This window comes from Eucyclogobius newberryi, unplaced genomic scaffold, assembly GCF_026437365.1.
Source record: "Eucyclogobius newberryi isolate DKJ021-1_F unplaced genomic scaffold, fEucNew1.0.hap1 SCAF_1, whole genome shotgun sequence".
Lineage (NCBI taxonomy): Eukaryota > Metazoa > Chordata > Actinopteri > Gobiiformes > Gobiidae > Eucyclogobius > Eucyclogobius newberryi.
Genome location: NW_027315723.1, coordinates 2,700,590 through 2,722,894, shown reverse-complemented (window position 1 = coordinate 2,722,894; position 22,305 = coordinate 2,700,590). Strand labels below are relative to the sequence as shown.

The following is a 22,305-nucleotide window of genomic DNA, read 5'->3' as shown; positions in this document are numbered from 1 at the left end:
TTTACAGCTCGTTTGGAGAGACCAGTGAGCAGGCCGTTACAGTAGTCTAATCTACTGGAGACAAACGCGTGGATAAGTCTCTCTAAATCTGGTTTTGACACTATATTTTTGATTTTGGCAATGTTTTTTAGATGGTAAAAAGCTGCTGATGTTATTGATTTGACGTGGCTATTAAAGTTCAAGTCTGAGTCCATTATTACCCCCAGATTTCTAATTTGGTTTGTAGGTTTTAGAGCGAGACTCTGGAGGTGACCGCTAACACTTTCTCTTTGTTTCTGTGGGCCAAAAACGATTATTTCAGTCTTGTCTGAGTTCAGCTGGAGAAAGTTGTTTTGCATCCACAAACTGATCTGTTGGATGCAGTGACAGAGTGAATCTACTGGTCCATAGTCACCTGCCGATAGTGAAACATAGATCTGAGTGTCGTCTGCATAATTGTGATAGGACACATTTTCACTGCGTATCAACTGACCCAACGGCAGCATGTAGAGGTTGAACAGAAGGGGACCCAGGACTGACCCTTGGGGCACTCCACAGGTCAGGGTCATGTGGTCTGAGACACAGCTACCAATTTCAACAAAGTACTTCCTGTCTTCCAGATAGGACCTTAACCAGTTTAGGGCAGTGCCAGTGATGCCCACCCAGTCCTCTAGTCTCTGTAAGAGGATCCCATGATCGACAGTGTCAAAAGCAGCACTCAGATCTAACAGAATTAAGACTGAGGCTTTGCCCGTGTCAGTGTTCAGGCGGATGTCATTTGTCACCTTGACAAGAGCAGTCTCAGTGCTGTGATGAGGTCTAAAACCTGACTGAAAAACATCAAATGAGTTGTTTATTAAGAGGAAATCTGTGAGCTGTTGGTAAACAACCTTTTCAAGGACTTTGCCCCAAAATGGCAGATTAGAGATGGGCCGGTAATGACTCAGTACTGCGGCATCAAGACTGCTCTTCTTTAGGAGAGGCTTTATGACCGCAGTTTTCAAAGACATTGGGAATGTTCCAGATTGAAGCGACATGTTAACTATGTGAGTGAGTGGTGCTAACAAACTGTTCAGCACAGACTTTAGAAATTTGGTGGGTAACACATCAAGGCAGCATGTAGATGAACTCAGACTGGTGATGATCTCATGGACAGTTTTGTCAGTTACTGGTGCAAAGTGAGTCAGCTCTAAGTGTCTTGGTGGTTTTAGGGTAATTTTTTGCATTGTGGGATTTATAGCATTTTTAATGCCCTGAACTTTGTCATTAAAGAATAATGCAAACTCATTACACTTGGATGTGGAAATGAGTTCTAACGGCAGCTGAGCTGGAGGGTTTGTTAATCTGTTTACTGTGGCAAACAGGACACGCGAGTTGTTACTGCAGCTTCCAATTATTTCAGAAAAATATCTTTCCCTAGTTCTACATAAGATTAGGTTGTACATATTCAGCTTTTCTTTGTAAATCTCTTTTTGAACCTGGAGCTTTGACTTGCGCCATTTCCGTTCGGCCCTGCGGCACTCCCTTTTCTGTGCCCTGACCGAATCATCATTTCTCCACGGCGCCTTCTGCTTATTTTTAACCATTTTAGCCTTTATAGGGGCGATGGTGTCCAGAACATTCAAAACACTAGATGTAACAGAGTTCAACAAATCATTTACATTAGAACATGAGACATTTTCGAAGTTTATCATTTCCATAAACAGTGCACCTGTGCCATCACTTATGTGTATGTATCACTTATATACACTATATACATACTATATATATACACTATATATACACTACATACACACTATATATACACTATATACACTATATACACAATATATATACACTATATATACACTATATATACACTATATATACACTATATACACTATATACACACTATATATACACTATATACACACTATATACACACTTTATATATACACTATATATACACTATATATACACTATATACACTATATACACTATATACACTATATACACACTACATACACACTATATACACACTATATATACACTATATATACACTATATACACACTATATACACTATATACATACTATATACACTATATACATACTGTATACACACTATATATACACTATATATACACTATATACACACTATATACACTATATACACACTATATACACTATATACACACTATATTTACACTATATATACACTATAAGAAAAGATAAACACACATTCTTTTCCAAGCGCCACTGTTTCTGAGATAACGTCACTCCTTCCAAATATTATGGCTAAGCATGGAGGAGCTAAACAGCTGATTGTGCACGTGGGTGCAGTGGACATGCGGCGGGAACAGACTGAAGTTTTGAAAAAAGACTTCTTGAAGTTATTTGACGTGCTTGATAAAATGGAAATCAAAACATTCATAAGTGGACCTCTTCCAAACATCGACAGGAGGATAAACAAGTTTAGCCGGCTTCTTCAGCTGAACACATGGCTGTCCAAAGAGTGTTCCCCGAGAGGACTACACTACATTGAGAACTTCTATCTATTCTGGAAACGAGAGGACCTGTTTAAGAGAAATGGCCCCCACCTATGCAGAGGTGGAGTGAGGGTGCTGACAGAGAACCTGCTCCACGCTCTGAGGCATTGGACTGGGCCTGGACAGGGTCCTGAGCAGATAGTTAGAGAAGAGAGGAATGAGAGAAGAATTCCTGCTCCATCAACCAGAGACCGAGCCAATGTTTCAACATCAAAAGCACCACAACCTCAGCCTCCACCAAAGGATTCATCAGCAGCTGCTCCACCACCACCAGCAAAGGATTCTGCTCCAGCTGCTCCGCATTCACCTCCACCGCCTCCAGCAAAGGAACAATCTTCAAAGGCCTTGGACCCATCTGTGACAAGCCCAACAACATCCCTGTCATCGCCCCTGCCTTCACACCAGCCCTGGGTTCCCCCTGCAACATCTACTCCCACTAAAGATTCATCATTCTCCTTCTCATCTCCACTCTCACCCATGGGCCTTCCCAGCCATTTTGAAAGTCTGATCAAATCAGGCATTAAGATGGCTCCACTCACGCCCAATATAGCAAGGGCTATGTCTTCCCTGCACAAGCCGACTACACCAACAAAAGCCCCACCACCCATCCCCCCTCGCCTCTCACCTGGTCCCAAACTCTCCTTGGCTACAAAAGCCCCACCACCCATCCAACCTCGCCTTTCACCTGGTATCTCCCATAGCTAGGATGCACTGGGTCTCAGCGTTGCCGGGACTTATTGTCACATTAAAAATCAAACCAACCCGGGGCCCTATGTAAAAAGAGCCCCCCCTAGTGCTATTTCTGTAGTCACATCATCACACAGATGGAAAAACAAAATGCGAGTCAGGCCCAATCTGAGAAATGTGATTCATATTCCCTGTGAAAAGATAAAGCCCAGTCTCACTGAAACTAGTCTGAAACTTGCTGTGCTAAATGTCAGATCCTTATGTAACAAATCTCTCTTAATTAATAATTTTATTTCTTCTTATAATCTTGATTTTATGTTTTTAACTGAAACATGGCTTGACAAAAACACAGGAAATGTAGTTCTGATAGAATCTGCTCCACCCAACTTTAAGTTTGAATCTGAAACACGAGAAAACAAAAAAGGGGGTGGAGTCTGTGCTGTCTTTAGAGATGAAATAATCACCCGCAGGTTGTCTTTTGGGGTGTTTTCATCATTTGAGTATGTATCCTTTAAAATGGAGCTAAAACGGTCTCCATCCATTCTCTTCATTGTTTTATACAAGCCTCCCCAGCACTGCCAAAGTTTTATTGATGATTTTACTGAGATGCTTTCAGTCGTATGCACAGACTTTGATGGTTTGGTCATTACAGGTGATTTCAATGTGCATGTTGATAATATTTGTGACAGAAACGCTAAAGAGCTTGATGCTGTCCTTGAAACCTTCGGTCTTACTCAGCATGTGAGAGGCCCCACCCACAGCAAAGGACACACTCTAGATCTCATAATTACAAAGGGGGTAAATATTTCAAATGTTAATGTGATCGATGTTGCTCTGTCTGATCATTTCTGTGTCTTCTTTGACCTGTCTGTTTCTCCCAAACCTCCTGTTGGTCCTGCAGTTGTTCAGAGGAGACACATAAGTGATGGCACAGGTGCACTGTTTATGGAAATGATAAACTTTGAAAATGTCTCATGTTCTAATGTAAATGATTTGTTGAACTCTGTTACATCTAGTATTTTGAATGTTCTGGACACCATCGCCCCTATAAAGGCTAAAATGGTTAAAAATAAGCAGAAGGCGCCGTGGAGAAATGATGATTCGGTCAGGGCACAGAAAAGGGAGTGCCGCAGGGCCGAACGGAAATGGCGCAAGTCAAAGCTCCAGGTTCAAAAAGAGATTTACAAAGAAAAGCTGAACATGTACAACCTAATCTTATGTAGAACTAGGGAAAGATATTTTTCTGAAATAATTGGAAGCTGCAGTAACAACTCGCGTGTCCTGTTTGCCACAGTAAACAGATTAACAAACCCTCCAGCTCAGCTGCCGTTAGAACTCATTTCCACATCCAAGTGTAATGAGTTTGCATTATTCTTTAATGACAACATTCAGGGCATTAAAAATGCTATAAATCCCACAATGCAAAAAATTACCCTAAAACCACCAAGACACTTAGAGCTAACTCACTTTGCACCAGTAACTGACAAAACTGTCCATGAGATCATCACCAGTCTGAGTTCATCTACATGCTGCCTTGATGTGTTACCCACCAAATTTCTAAAGTCTGTGCTGAACAGTTTGTTAGCACCACTCACTCACATAGTTAACATGTCGCTTCAATCTGGAACATTCCCAATGTCTTTGAAAACTGCGGTCATAAAGCCTCTCCTAAAGAAGAGCAGTCTTGATGCCGCAGTACTGAGTCATTACCGGCCCATCTCTAATCTGCCATTTTTGGGCAAAGTCCTTGAAAAGGTTGTTTACCAACAGCTCACAGATTTTCTCTTAATAAACAACTCATTTGATGTTTTTCAGTCAGGTTTTAGACCTCATCACAGCACTGAGACTGCTCTTGTCAAGGTGACAAATGACATCCGCCTGAACACTGACACGGGCAAAGCCTCAGTCTTAATTCTGTTAGATCTGAGTGCTGCTTTTGACACTGTCGATCATGGGATCCTCTTACAGAGACTAGAGGACTGGGTGGGCATCACTGGCACTGCCCTAAACTGGTTAAGGTCCTATCTGGAAGACAGGAAGTACTTTGTTGAAATTGGTAGCTGTGTCTCAGACCACATGACCCTGACCTGTGGAGTGCCCCAAGGGTCAGTCCTGGGTCCCCTTCTGTTCAACCTCTACATGCTGCCGTTGGGTCAGTTGATACGCAGTGAAAATGTGTCCTATCACAATTATGCAGACGACACTCAGATCTATGTTTCACTATCGGCAGGTGACTATGGACCAGTAGATTCACTCTGTCACTGCATCCAACAGATCAGTTTGTGGATGCAAAACAACTTTCTCCAGCTGAACTCAGACAAGACTGAAATAATCGTTTTTGGCCCACAGAAACAAAGAGAAAGTGTTAGCGGTCACCTCCAAAGTCTCGCTTTAAAACCTACAAACCAAGTTAGAAATCTGGGGGTAATAATGGACTCAGACTTGAACTTTAATAGCCACGTCAAATCAATAACATCATTAGCTTTTTACCATCTAAAAAACATTGCCAAAATCAAAAATATACTGTCAAAACCAGATTTAGAGAGACTTATCCACGCGTTTGTCTCCAGTAGATTAGACTACTGTAACGGCCTGCTCACTGGTCTCTCCAAACGAGCTGTAAAACAGCTGCAGTACATCCAGAACGCTGCTGCTCGGGTCCTGACTAGAACCAGGAAGTATGATCACATTAGTCCTGTTCTCAGGTCCCTGCACTGGCCCTTGTGGCTCAGAGAATAGACTTTAAAGCAGCTCTGCTTGTGTACAAGTCTCTCCATGGCCTAGCACCAAAGTACATCTTGGATATGTTAGTGCCATATGAACCATCTCGGACTCTGAGGACCTCAGGGACCGGCCTCTTGCTGGTGCCCAGAGTCAGGACAAAACATGGGGAATCTGCGTTTCAGTTTTATGCAGCTAAAATCTGGAACAGTCTTCCTGAAGATGTGAGACAGGCTTCTACTCTGACAATGTTCAAATCTAAGCTAAAAACAGTTTTGTTTAGCTGTGCATATGACTGAAAGGATTTTTTCTTTGCACTCTTCTCTTTTGTTTGTGATTTTATTAGTTTAGAAAATCAGTTGGATTGATAATTTTTAATTTAGTTAATTTTATTGTATTTCTGTAATTTCTTTGTGATTTGAATGCATTTTTCCTGCTGTGTGAAGCACTTTGAATTGCCTTGTGTATGAAATGTACTCTACAAATAAACTTGCCTTGCCTTGCCTATATATACACTATATACACACTATATACACTATATACACACTATATACACTATATACACACTATATACACTATATACCTCTGATGTGAAACTTTGGAGTGAACAGTGTGCGGCCCCTGTCCCGGGCCCCTGTCCCGGGCCCCTGAGCAGCCTCAGTCAGAGATGAGCGGGTTTGAGTTTGGTCCCCTCGCTCTCACATCACCATGTGTGAGATCAATCGTGACTCGTGATGTCTGTTTTACTTCTTAAAGTGCAATAAGAGGAACGTAAAGGTTTATGCACGTCAGGTCCATCAGCCAATCACATCGCAGCATTGTTTCACACAGAGTCCAGTGTGTGATGTTCTGATCAGAACAAACATTTATATTGTAATTAACTTTTAATAGAGCAATAAAACATTTCAATTTATTTAAAAAGCATCATTAGACTATTTGTTATAATAAAATATTATAATAAATTGATAGTGAAAAATAACCAGACATATTATGATTACGTCTGTTATAGAATAATACTATATATTTTTATATAAAAGTGGCAAAGCTGCAGAAACGCAGTCGCTTCACTATCGCTAGGTTTGGACCTTCACTTCTCGTTCTGTTCATTCTCTGGGAATAACATGTTTGCACTGTTTTATCAGTGTTAATTGTTAATCAAGCAATGCTTATGCCATTTGTTTAATTTAATATAACTTGTTTTGTCACTTTGGCAAGAAGGAACAGTTGGGAGCTGTAAAAGATAAATTAGTAAAGTAACTATTACTTTTACATTTTCAGTTAAAATGAATCAATTTGATCATAATTATTTTTCATAGCCAATTATTGTATTGAGTAATTAAGTACCATAATGTATTAATAATAGTCATTTTCTCCTGGCACAGTTTCATCACATCATCATTTTATAGCATTACAACCTCAACATTTTACTCTTATTTTAGCCGGCTGGACCACATTAAAATGCAGCAGAAGACCCAAAAAGGTCTGAAAATCTCCCCCAGACCCCCCTGTTCATTAATTTAAACTGCTAATGTGGCTGTCGACCCTTAACGCCCACAAATACAGCCAAAAACATATCTGGGATGTGTGTTATTTGTACAGGGAGTAGAGGTGATGTCAGCGGAATACCAAGTTGCATTGTGGGATTTAAGTTATCAATATTTGAGCTTGTGAGGTGCTGAGAATAAACTAACTGGCAAACAGATGCCCTGGAGTTTTGGTGCTTTGTTTGCGTTGTATATAGTGTATATATACACTATATATACACTATATACACACTATATACACACACACACTATACATACACTATATATACACTATATACACACTATATACACACTATATACACACTATATACACACACACACTATACATACACTATATATACACTATATACACACTATATACACACTATATACACACTATATACACACTATATATACACTATATACACACACTATATACACACTATGTACACACACACTATACATACACTATATACACACTATATATACACTATATATATACACTATATACACACTATATATACACTATATACACTATATACACACTATATACACACACACTATACATACACTATATATACACTATATACACACTATATACACACTATATATACACTATATACACACTATATATACACTATATACACACACTATACATACACTATATATACACTATATACACACTATATACACTATATACCCACTATATACACTATATACACACTATATACACACTATATACACACTATATACACTACATACACTACATACATACACTACATATACACTACATATCCATCCATCCATTTTCTACCGCTTAAATATACTCACTATATATACACTAAATATACACACTAAATATACATACTACATATATGATTTGCCTTGATTTAGTCTTGGTTTTGTCTCTGGTTTTATTTTGACGAAGTTTGACATTAAAACATGTTTATTATATTTAATAACATGAAAATATTTGTCAAAAGTATATTGAAAAAGTCATCATCTTTCAATTCATTATTTTGATTATTTTAAAGGTAAAGGGTCTGCCACCTGGAGATAATATGTAGAACTATATCATATGTAAACCTATATATATGTATTTCATCTCTCTCTATATATAATATGTATACCTATATAATATGTATACATATATAATATATATACATATACATGTATTTTCTGTATTAGAGCATTATTAATGGTCTTTGTGCCATCGAGAGTATGAAATGTAAGTGTCATGATCAGATTCACACGCTTTTGTTCTTTGGCTTTAACCGTGTCTCAGTGTTTAATGCCTCACTGCGGAACATTCCAGACTAATCCATAACATTGTCATGGAGACAAGCGGGTGGTGGACAAATGTCACATGTGCACTTTAGTCACAGCCTCAACATGAGCCACGTGAAGATCTGTGTGAGAACATGACGACATATTATATTATATTTATTATATTATAATATAATATTTCATACTATGAGTTTACTGTTGTGTTGCTATGGCGACATGTAAAGACACACGTTAGCTTTACTGCTGTGTTGCTATGGCGACATGTAAAGACTCACCGGGAGCAAAGACTCAAGGGAGCTTTACTGCTGTGTTGCTATGGCGACATGTAAAGACTCACCGGGAGCTTTACTGCTGTGTTGCTATGGCGACATGTAAAGACTCACCGGGAGCTTTACTGCTGTGTTGCTATGGCGACATGTAAAGACTCACCGGGAGCTTTACTGCTGTGTTGCTGTGGCGACATGTAAAGACTCACAGGAGCTTTACTGTTGTGTTGCTATGGCGACATGGTGTAAAGACTCACGGGAGCTTTACTGCTGTGTTGCTGTGGCGACATGTAAAGACTCATGGGAGCTTTACTGTTGTGTTGCTACGGCGACATGGTGTAAAGACTCACGGGAGCTTTACTGTTGTGTTGCTACGGCGACATGTAAAGACTCACGGGAGCTTTACTGTTGTGTTGCTATGGCGACATGTAAAGACTCACGGGAGCTTTACTGCTGTGTTGCTATGGCGACATGTAAAGACTCACCGGGAGCTTTACTGTTGTGTTGCTATGGCGACATGTAAAGACTCACCGGGAGCTTTACTGCTGTGTTGCTATGGCGACATGTAAAGACTCACCGGGAGCTTTACTGCTGTGTTGCTACGGCGACATGTAAAGACTCACGGGAGCTTTACTGTTGTGTTGCTATGGCGACATGTAAAGACTCACGGGAGCTTTACTGTTGTGTTGCTATGGCGACATGTAAAGACTCACGGGAGCTTTACTGTTGTGTTGCTATGGCGACATGTAAAGACTCACCGGGAGCTTTACTGTTGTGTTGCTATGGCGACATGTAAAGACTCACGGGAGCTTTACTGTTGTGTTGCTATGGCGACATGTAAAGACTCACCGGGAGCTTTACTGTTGTGTTGCTATGGCGACATGTAAAGACTCACGGGAGCTTTACTGTTGTGTTGCTATGGCGACATGTAAAGACTCACCGGGAGCTTTACTGTTGTGTTGCTATGGCGACATGTAAAGACTCACCGGGAGCAAAGACTCACAGGAGCTTTACTGTTGTGTTGCTACGGCGACATGGTGTAAAGACTCACAGGAGCTTTACTGTTGTGTTGCTATGGCGACATGTAAAGACTCACCGGGAGCAAAGACTCACAGGAGCTTTACTGTTGTGTTGCTACGGCGACATGGTGTAAAGACTCACAGGAGCTTTACTGTTGTGTTGCTATGGCGACATGTAAAGACTCACTGGGAGCTTTACTGTTGTGTTGCTATGGCGACATGTAAAGACTCACCGGGAGCTTTACTGTTGTGTTGCTATGGCGACATGTAAAGGCTCACCGGGAGCTTTACTGTTGTGTTGCTATGGCGACATGTAAAGGCTCACCGGGAGCTTTACTGTTGTGTTGCTATGGCGACATGTAAAGACTCACCGGGAGCTTGTCGTCGGCGCTGATCCTGCTGCTCTTCTTCAGGCCCTGGTGGTTTTCTCTGTAGTTTAGAGCCTGTTCTGAGAAGGCCACTTCCACGTTCAGCTCCGTGTCCATCTCTGCAACAGCACACGGAACATGTGAAACAGACACGGAACATGTGAAACAGACACGGAACATGTGAAACAGCACACAGAACATGTGAAACAGCACACGGAACATGTGAAACAGCACACGGAACATGTGAAGCAGCACACGGAACATGTGAAGCAGCACACGGAACATGTGAAACAGCACACGGAACATGTGAAACAGACACGGAACATGTGAAACAGCACACGGAATATGTGAAACAGACACGGAACATGTGAAACAGCACACAGAACATGTGAAACAGCACACGGAACATGTGAAACAGACACGGAACATGTGAAACAGCACACGGAACATGTGAAGCAGCACACGGAACATGTGAAGCAGCACACGGAACATGTGAAACAGCACACGGAACATGTGAAACAGTCACGGAACATGTGAAATAGCACACAGAACATGTGAAACAGCACACGGAACATGTGAAACAGACAGGGAACATGTGAAACAGCACACGGAACATGTGAAGCAGCACACGGAACATGTGAAGCAGCACACGGAACATGTGAAACAGCACACGGAACATGTGAAACAGACACGGAACATGTGAAACAGCACACAGAACATGTGAAACAGCACACGGAACATGTGAAACAGACACGGAACATGTGAAATAGCACACAGAACATGTGAAACAGCAGACGGAACATGTGAAACAGACACGGAACATGTGAAACAGCACACGGAACATGTGAAGCAGCACACGGAACATGTGAAGCAGCACACGGAACATGTGAAACAGCACACGGAACATGTGAAGCAGCAGACGAACATGTGAAACAGCACACGGAACAGGTGAAGCAGCACACATGCATGTTACTGTACATGTATGAAACTGCACATGTATGTAACTGTACATGTATGTAACTGCACATGTATGTAACTGCACATGTTTGTAACTGTACATGTATGTAACTGTACATGCATGTAACTGTACATGTATGTAACTGCACATGTATGTGACTGCACATGTATGTAACTGCACATGCATTTAACTGCACATGTATGTAACTGCACATGTATGTGACTGCACATGTATGTAACTGCACATGTATGTAACTGTACAGATATGTACATGTATGTAACTGCACGTGTATGCAACTGTACATGTATGTAACTGCACATGTATGTAACTGTACATGTATGTAAATGTACATGTATGTGACTGTACATGTGTGTAACTACATGTATGTAACTGCACATGTATGTGACTGCACATGTATGTAACTGTACATGTATGTAACTGCACGTGTATGCAACTGTACGTGTATGTAACTGCACATGCATGTAACTGTACATGTATGTGACTGCACATGTATCTAACTGCACATGTATGTAACTGTGCATGTATGTAAATGTACATGCATGTAACTGTACATGTATGTAACTGTACATGTATGTAACTGCACATGTATGTGACTGCACATGTATGTAAATGTACATGTATGTAAATGTACATGTATGTAACTGTACATGTATGTAACTGTCCATGTATGTAAATGTACATGTATGTAACTGTACATGTATGTAAATGTACATGTATGTAACTGTACATGTATGTAACTGTACATATATGTAACTGCACATGTATGTAACTGCACATGTATGTGACTGCACATGTATGTAACTGTACATGTTTGTGACTGCACATGTATGTAACTGTACATGTATGTAAATGTACATGTATGTAACTGTACATGTATGTGTTCCGTGCGGTGAAATATTTGGCCCATAACATTACTCGTTCCAGGGCTCACACAAATGCTCTATTTTCCTCTCGGAGAGCACTCAGTCGGGTCTACGATAACACGTCTGTAAAGCCGCTCCGTGTGTTGTGGCCGCCTCCCCCTCACCTCTGATTACAGAGTCTCGACTCGTTATGTCCTTGTGCTGGACGTGGACGTCACCTTTGTAAAGTGCCTCACCTTTGACTGGCCTTTTCTGCCGGTCTGAGTAAAGAGTTGTAAACAGCGGGTCAATTATGCCCTTTTCACTGCTTCGCCTGCTTGTTTCCATGGCGATAAGTAAGACATTCAAGTATATAATTGCACGACCGTGAACACAAGCAGAAACTCCGAGGTGAAAATGTATTTTCAGGAGGAAGTAGCAGTTCCCTCCCGCCTCCTGGGCTTTTTACAGTGTGTGTGTGTGTGTGTGTGTGTGTGTCTGTGTGTGTGTCTGTGTGTGTGTGTGTGTGTTTATGTGAGTGTGTGTGTGTGTGTGTTTATGTGAGTGTGTGTGTGTGTGTTTATGTGAGTGAGTGTGTGTGTGTGTGTTTATGTGTGTGTGTGTGTGTGTGTGTGTTTATGTGAGTGTGTGTGTGTGTGTGTGTGTGTGTGTGTGTGTGAGTTTATGTGTGTGTGTGTGTGTTTATGTGTGTGTGTGTGTGTGTGTGTGTGTTTATGTGTGTTTATGTGTGTGTGTGTGTGTGTGTGTTTATGTGTGTGTGTGTGTGTGTGTTTATGTGTGTGTGAGTGTGTGTGTGTTTTTGTCGTACCAGATGGAGAGGAGACTTCTTTTTGCTTCTTTTCGCTCTTTCCGTTCTCGTCGCTCGCCTTTATCGACGCCTGAAACCGACACAAAACAAAACTGAATCGTGTTGAAAGAAACTTTGCTGAAAACAACTGCGCCGCGTCTGACGATGATGTCACTCATGCTTTTGATGAGCCGATGGTGAAACTTCTGAGAAGATGAAGCTGAAGGTGTTAGCGTTAGCATACGTCATGTAGCTGAAGGTGTTAGCGTTAGCATACGTCATGTAGCTGAAGGTGTTAGCGTTAGCATACGTCATGTAGCTGAAGGTGTTAGCGTTAGCATACGTCATGTAGCTGAAGGTGTTAGCGTTAGCATACGTCATGTAGCTGAAGGTGTTAGCGTACGTTATGTAGCTGAAGGTGTTAGCGTTAGCATACGTCATGTAGCTGAAGGTGTTAGCGTTAGCATACGTCATGTAGCTGAAGGTGTTAGCGTTAGCATACGTCATGTAGCTGAAGGTGTTAGCGTTAGCATACGTCATGTAGCTGAAGGTGTTAGCGTTAGCATACGTCATGTAGCTGAAGGTGTTAGCGTAAGCATACGTCATGTAGCTGAAGGTGTTAGCATTAGCATACGTCATGTAGCTGAAGGTGTTAGCGTTAGCATACGTCATGTAGCTGAAGGTGTTAGCGTTAGCATACGTCATGTAGCTGAAGGTGTTAGCGTACATTATGTAGCTGAAGGTGTTAGCGTTAGCATACGTCATGTAGCTGAAGGTGTTAGCGTTAGCATACGTCATGTAGCTGAAGGTGTTAGCGTTAGCATACGTCATGTAGCTGAAGGTGTTAGCGTAAGCATACGTCATGTAGCTGAAGGTGTTAGCATTAGCATACGTCATGTAGCTGAAGGTGTTAGCGTTAGCATACGTCATGTAGCTGAAGGTGTTAGCGTTAGCATACGTCATGTAGCTGAAGGTGTTAGCGTACATTATGTAGCTGAAGGTGTTAGCGTTAGCATACGTCATGTAGCTGAAGGTGTTAGCGTTAGCATACGTCATGTAGCTGAAGGTGTTAGCGTTAGCATACGTCATGTAGCTGAAGGTGTTAGCGTTAGCATACGTCATGTAGCTGAAGGTGTTAGCGTTAGCATACGTCATGTAGCTGAAGATGTTAGCGTTAGCATACGTACACTTATTCACCATGTCCTCTGTGATTATTTTAAACTATATGTGACTTATATATGTGTTTTTCTTCTGTTATGCATTTTTGGCTGGTGCAACTTATATTCTGGAAAATACGGTAGTTGTTTCAGCCTTAAATAATTGTAATAATCTTTAAAAGCAGTAAAAGTACATGTACCTTGTTGCCCATTATATACTTTTAAGAGTTTATCATGTGCTGTCAATGAGTGTCTAATATTAGGGAAGTGTTTCGCTGACAATGTTTAACGGAAAGAAGAACTTCTGTTAATATAAAGAAGTCAAATTGTAATAAATGACCAGACGGCGCCGCGGAGCCCGTCGCTCTGCAAAACAGGATTGTGTTTTTAAAAAGACAGAAATGATGAAAATACGACTTCTGAACAAACGTGAGCGAGCGGCTGAAGAAACTGTCGACTATTTCAACACTCGATGGAAAATAAACTGACTCTAAAACCTCAAAACGAGATGTGAAAACTGTAAATGTCGTGATGTTTGAGGAGAAATAAACTGTATTTGTCGATAAATCCGCCTTCGTTTGGTAGTTTGAGGTGTAAATACTTCAAAAGTACTTCAAACGGTCTAAGAGGACGTGCGGTACATTTCAGTTCTGTTTGTGGCGCAAGTTAACTTCATACAGACAAATGTGGATGTAGGTGATAAAGGACACTTCAACTCAACCCAAAACAGCTCATTTCCTCCAAAAACAGAGCCATAAAGACGGTCGGTTAAAATCAGTGACAAATGTGAGTAAAAACTAAATATTTAGAGTTGTAGACTTTCATATTTGCGATTCGACTGCAGGAGCTTCTAAGTTGACAAATCATAAACATTAAAGGGCCCATGACAGGTTTTTACGATGTTCTAATTTTGACTTTATTTGGTGTATTTGTACCTGTCGTACATATAAATTATAGTTTTACACCGATCGAGCAGGTATTTGTGGAGAAAATGACAGGAAGTGACATCACACTAGGGACACTCATACAGGAAGTGACATCACACCAGGGACACTCATACAGGAAGTGACATCACACCAGGGACGCTCATACAGGAAGTGACATCACACCAGGGACGCTCATACAGGAAGTGACATCACACCAGGGACACTCATACAGGAAGTGACATCACACCAGGGACACTCATACAGGAAGTGACATCACACCAGGGATACTCATACAGGAAGTGACATCACACCAGGGACACTCATACAGGAAGTGACATCACACCAGGGATACTCATACAGGAAGTGACATCACACCAGGGACACTCATACAGGAAGTGACATCACACCAGGGACACTCATACAGGAAGTGACATCACACCAGGGATACTCATACAGGAAGTGACATCACACCAGGGACACTCATACAGGAAGTGACATCACACCAGGGATACTCATACAGGAAGTGACATCACACCAGGGACACTCATACAGGAAGTGACATCACACCAGGGACACTCATACAGGAAGTGACATCACACCAGGGACACTCATACAGGAAGTGACATCACACCAGGGACACTCATACAGGAAGTGACATCACACTCATTCCAGACAAAGTTTATGCAGAATTTACACAAAGAAACAACTTTTTTTTACTCTAAACATGAATTCAACAAAATAAAGTAGCTCTCATGTATTATATAATATATGTTTGCTGGGTAATCGACTGTGCTGTCATAAATTACAAACAGGAAGTGAAATTATAAACCTAAAAAAATGTGCTATTCTGTGATAACATTTTTAGCAAAATTCCAAATATATTTATCTCAACTGGGTTTTCGTTCAGTGAGTTGTCCGACCTGCAGGGGCGCTTAAACCGTTCAGTCCTGGTGAGACTGTGCCCCCCTCAGTGTGGCCTGGTGTGGGTCTCACCTCGGGCTGGTCCGGGGGCCTGAAGATGTCCCTCACGTCGGGGACATGCTGCCTGTTCCGTCTCCTCAGAGTCTGCTGCACGCGCCGGTCGATGGCGGCGGCCTGCGAGCGTGTCAGAGTGGACAGGAACGCAGCGCTGTCCTCGTCCTGCAGGGGGCGACAGAGGGACTGAGCAGACTGTAGGATGACTAAAGATCATTCTAGGTTGAACAAAGACGAGCCCTGCGCATCCAAGTCACACAGAAACTACTATAGACTCAGAAGTACTACAGTAAAGAGCATCTTCTACTACAGTATCTTCCTCAAATGACAATCACATGTGGATGAAGAAGAGCAGGCGAGGACATCAGGGATTATTTTACATGCTTTTTAAACGTGTGAATGTGCAGGTCATCTTCGCTCAGGGGCGGGCTGGGTAAAGGGGCGGGCTGGTTAAAGGGGCGGGCTGGGTAAAGGGCGGGCTGGGTAAAGGGGCGGGCTGGGTAAAGGGGTGGGCTGGTTAAAGGGGCGGGCTGGTTAAAGGGCGGGCTGGGTAAAGGGGCGGGCTGGTTAAAGGGGCGGGTTTGTAAAAGGGGCGGGCTGGTTAAAGGGGTGGGCTGGTTAAAGGGACGGGTTTGTTAAAGGGGCGGGCTGGGTAAAAGGGCGGGCTGGTTAAAGGGGGCGGGCTGGGTAAAAGTGTAGAGAATAAAGTCTGAATAATAATAAGAATAAGAAATATAGCCGCAAGCGGCAATGATCGGCCCTCGCCACGCCGCCGCCACTCCGCCGCCACGCCGCAAGAGGAGGGGGCGCTAACGAGCCCCAATTGTCCTTTTATTACGCCTACTGCTGAATCTGTGACGCTGTCACATCTTCTCCCCTTTGTTTTACCATCAAAAAGCAATTTTATTTTGAATTCTTGGCAAAATGTGCGGTTTTGCCGCACAGACACCGTGACTCTTTGAATGAAAATGTGGATAACTTTTGATGGTCCTGAAGATGAGTCTCACCAAATTTCAGGTTAATAGGGCTGACGCCCTGGGAGGAGTTTGTGAAAGTCTAAAGTGTAAACATGTTCTGGCGATTTCCCCATTGGAATAACATGAAAGGTTTCGGTCATCGTTACGGCAACGCCATAACAATTATGACATGGGTCTCATTGACTTTTTTGATGGGGATGCTAAAATTGAGTTTTGTGTCAAATTTCATATAATTTCGCAAAACTAAACATTTAACCTCCATATAAAATCTGTAGGGGGCGCTGTGGCGCCAAATAAATTTATTTCACTTCAAGTAGGTTTAGGGCAAAGAGTTTAACAACTGATTCTAATTTGACGCAATTCGGACTTTATCTGCGCAAACGGCAGAAATTTTAAATATGGGAGATTTCTGAATTTCTAGCTACAGTTTGCGGCTTCGCCGCACCGAGACCGTGAGAGGTATCAATGTAATTTGGATAACTTTTGATGTCCCACTCCTCAGTAGCATTTTCACCAAATTTCAGCTTTTTAGGGCCAATGCCCTGGGAGGAGTTCGTAAAAGTAAGACGTTTGGAAAAACTCCGAAGTCATGTTTAGCCATTTTTGAAGCAATATGGCCGACATTTGGTTGGGCGGACGGCGTTGCCGTAATAATATTTTTTACTTCTCTTGTCACCATCTACCTCTGCGCCAAATTTCATGATTCTACGATCAGATTTTTTTTGGATCATTTCCCATCTCTCAATGCATTTTTGGTACATTTGGGGGCGCTGACGCGCCAATATTTTTTATTTTAGAAAAGGGAAATAGCCAGAATGTAGAGAGGCACGATTTTTAGAGGTGTGAACATTTTTGTGACTTTTCGTCAATGTTCACTGGGTGAAAAATAGGGGGGTTGGTCCCGAGAAGAAGAAGAAAGAATATTAAAGCCGCAAGCGGCATCCAACGGCCCTCGCGGGCCGCCGGCCTTCCGACTCTGCGCTTTCGACTTGATAAAGATGGCGCCCTTATTGTGTTGAATTAAAAAAGAACTTGACAGACGGCGACACAATTGACATGGCCAATCCAGTGCAAATGAACACAAATGTCGGTCAAATGTGCGGGTCCGCCACACAGAGACCGTTACACTTGGAATAAAAATATGGATAACTTTTGATGCCCCGCTTGTGTAGATGATTTTCCCCAAATATGAGCTTGATCGAGCTATTGCCCTTAGAGGAGTTTGTTAAAGTGTGAAGCGTAAATGTGAACATTTCAGAGATTTCGCTGTTTTCCCATTTCTGACATATATTTGCGGGTCCGCCACACAGAGACCGTAGCACTTAGAATCAAAATATCGATAAGTTTTGATGCCCCGCTTGTGTAGATGATATTCTCCAAATATGAACTTGATCGGACAATCGCCCTAGGAGGAGTTCGTTAAAGTGTGAAGCGTAAAAATGTGGTGATTTGAGCGATTCTACAATTTACCCATAAGGATAACATGGGATGTTTCTGTCATCGCTACGGTTACGCCGTACAAAATATGACTTTGGCTCTTATACTTTTATGATCAGGATGGCAAATTAGAATTTTGTTCAAAATATCATGTCATTTGGAAAAACTCTATCGTTTATAGGCCACTCTGAAGGCCAAATAGTCAGAATTCTGGGAAACGTTTGCGGCTCCGTCGCACAGAGACCGTAAAAGTTATCCTTAAAATTTGGATAACTTTAGATGCCCCACTTGTCTAGAGGACGTACACCGATTTTGAGGTTGGTGGGCAAAACGCACTAGGAGGAGTTCGTTAAAGTGTGAAACAGAAAAATGTGGATATTCGAGAGATTTAGCCGTTTTCCCATAGGGATAACATGGGAGGTTTATGTCATCGCTACGACTACGCCGTAAAAATTAAGTCATTTGTCTGATTGGCTTTTTTGATCGGGACGCCAAAATAGAATTTTGGGTAAAGTTTAGAAAATTTTGGTAAAACTAATTTTTGACCTTCAATGTTAATTTAAAGGTCACTCTGTAGGGGGCGCTATCGCGCCCATTTAAATTTTGTCATCATAAACTGGTCCAAACTAGAAAGTTGAACAACTGATTCAAATTTGGTCCTAATCGGACTTGTTTTGATCAAATGGGAACATTTTTTAGATCTGCAATATCCCAAAATAAGTTGTCCAACTTTGCGGCTGCGCCGCACACAGACCGTAAAAGGTATCTCAAAAAATTGGATAACTTTAGATGCCCCACTTGTTCAGAGAACGTCCGCCGATTTTGAAGTCAGTGGGCAAAACGCCCTAGGAGGAGTTCGTCAAAGTTTGACGTGAACAAAATGGCTAACACAGCGTGTTTTCATTTTCAAAGGAATATGGCGGCCATAGGGTAAGTCTGGGGGCGTGGCCACAATAATATTTTTTTTTTGTCCTCACAAGAGGAATGCGTGTTCCGAATTTCGTAGCTTTACGCCAAAGTTGACCTCGGGGCGTCTCCCATAGGCGCAATGTATTTTGACTTTTGTCGGTGGCGCTGTCGCGCCATTTTTTAACAAAAAAAAAATGGCCCAGAAAAAATCTAATTTTTCGCCGATTCTGAATTTTGGGCCAAGTTTGGTGAGTTTTTGAGCATGTTCAGGGGGTCAAATTAGAGTTCAAAAAGCAGAAGAACAAGAAAAATAAAAATAATTAAAGCCGCAAGCGGCATCCAACGGCCCTCGCGGGCCGCCGGCCTTCCGACTCTGCTCTCTGCATTTTACAGAGTTGGCGCTAACGCAATTGTCTAAGAACTAAGACAGCGACACATTGGACATGTACAATGCTGTGCTTAACCAGTGCAAATGAACACAAATGTCGGTCGAATGTGCAGCTCCAGCGCACAGAGACCGTGACACTTGGAATAAAAATATGGATAACTTTTGATGCTCCGCTTGTGTAGATTATTTTCCCCAAATATGAGCTTGATCGAGCTATTGCCCACAGAGGAGTTCATTAAAGTGTGAAGCATAAATGTGAACATTTCAAGGATTTGGCGTTTTTCCCATTTGTGACATATATTTGCGGCTCTATCGAGACCCTAGTACTTAAAATCAAAATATTCATAACTTTTGATGCCCCGCTTGTGTAGATGATTCTCCCCAAATATGAACTTGATCGGGTAATCGCCCTAGGAGGAGTTTGTTAAAGTGTGAAGTGTAAAAATGTGGTCATTTGAGAGATTTTGCGGTTTCCCCATAGGGATAACATGGGATGTTTCTGTCATCGCTACGGCTACGCTTTACCAAATATGACTTTGGCTCCCATACTTTTAATTTGGGGATGGCAAATGAGAATTGTGTGCAAAATGTCATGTCATTTGGAAAAACTCTTGTTTATAGGCCACTCTGAAGGCCAAATAGTCCAAATTCTGCGAAAAGTTTGCGGCTCAGCTGCACAGAGACCGTAAATGTTATCCATAAAATTTGAATAACTTTAGATGCCCCACTTGTCTAGAGGAGGTACACCGATTTTGAGATTGGTGGGCCAAACGCACTAGGAGGAGTTTGTTAAAGTGTGAAGCGTAAATGTGAACATTTCAAGGATTTGGCGTTTTTCCCATTTCTGACATATATTTGCAGCTCCACGCAGGGCTGGCCCAGCCTATAAGCGAACTAAGCAGCCGCGTAGGGCCCCGAGGCGTTAAAAGGGCCCCCAATCTGGCAACCCGTCTTATGAGAAGTGCAAGCGCAGCGTGAGCCACTAGTGTAGTAGCGCTGCTGGCGCGGCAGCGCACACAGCGGTAACATATAAGGCACAAACCGCATTTATTTGTAATGACAATCTGGCAACCAAGGCACCAAACCTGCTCTGATTGGTCAACTTCATTGTGCGCGAGCAGAACGAGAGCAAAACATAAACACAACACAACGTGGTCCCTGCGTGGTCCTCATGTCCAGAAGAATATATCTCCTGGTGCCAAAAAACAAAAGAAGAAACTTCTTGACGATGTAAAGAAACTGCAAACTCAACAACACTCTCCAGGTTTTGAACTTCTCTTACAAAGAGACGGTTAATGCTGCTGTTTGAAACAACACGATTCTGTCACGTTAGTTCGCTCAGGCTGGAGGCGACGAGAGCTCTGCCCCGCGCACAATATGTGTCTGAATGAAAGATAATAAGCTTAACATTGACATCAGCCCGGGAGTGTCAGCTGCAGGTGAGGCCGGTGAGGGGCGTCTATGGCCCGGGTCACTAAGAGGCGGAGATCCGGTCCGGACGAGCGCCGTCTCGTCCAGAACCTCTGACGTGAAACTTTGGAGTGAACAGTGTGCGGCCCCTGTCCCGGGCCCCTGTCCCGGGCCCCTGTGCAGCCTCAGTCAGAGATGAGCGGTTTGAGTTTGCCCCTCTCTCTCACATCACCATGTGTGAGATCAATCGTGACTCGTGATGTCTGTTTTAGTTTGACTTCTTAACGTGGAATGAGAGGAACGTAAAGGTGCAGGAGTCCAGTGTGTGGTGTTCTGATCAGAACAAACATTTATATTGTAATTAACTTTTAATAGAGCAATAAAACATTTCAATTTAAACAGCATCATTAGACTATTTGTTATAAATTATAATAAATTGATAGTGAAAAATAACCAGACATATTATGATTACGTCTGTTATAGAATAATACTAAATATTTTTATACAAAAGTGGCAAAGCTGCAGAAACGCAGTCGCTTCACTATAACTAGGTTTGGACCTTCACTTCTCGTTCTGTTCATTCTCTGGGAATAACATGTTTGCACTGTTTTATCAGTGTTAATTGTTAATCAAGCAATGCTTATGCCATTTGTTTAATTTAATATAACTTGTTTGTCACTTTGGCAAGAAGGAACAGTTGGGAGCTGTAAAAGATAAATTAGTAAAGTAACTATTACTTTTACATTTTCAGTTAAAATGAATCAATTTGACCATAATTATTTTTCATAGCCAATATTGAATACTACTACTGAATATACTAATGTATTAATTACTTTAGCCGGCTGACCACATTAAAATGCACCAGAAGACCCAAAAAAGTCTGAAACCCCCCCCCCCCCCCCCCCCGTTCATTAATTTAAACTGCTAATGTGGCTGTCGACCCTTAACGCCCACAAATACACCCAAAAACATATCTGGGACGTGTGTTATTTGTACAGGGAGTAGAGGTGATGTCAGCGGAATACCAAGTTGCATTGTGGGATTTAAGTTAGCAATATTTGAGCTTGTGAGGTGCTGAGAATAAACTAACTGGCAAACAGATGCCCTGGAGTTTTGGTGC

At 42.0% G+C, this 22,305-nt stretch overlaps 1 protein-coding gene across 1 annotated transcript in view; it reads right to left on the bottom strand.

The window, feature by feature from the left end:
• Window positions 1–22,305, bottom strand: part of LOC140363156 (rho GTPase-activating protein 18-like) — a 60,751-nt gene that overhangs the window by 21,886 nt on the left and 16,560 nt on the right. Inside the window, exons 5-7 of the mRNA XM_072449525.1 lie at window positions 16,083–16,229; window positions 13,028–13,097; window positions 10,381–10,496 (exon numbers count right to left, since the gene is read on the bottom strand). Of these exons, the coding sequence (XP_072305626.1) occupies window positions 10,381–10,496; window positions 13,028–13,097; window positions 16,083–16,229 (333 nt within the window). The remainder of the gene's footprint in view (window positions 1–10,380; window positions 10,497–13,027; window positions 13,098–16,082; window positions 16,230–22,305) is intronic.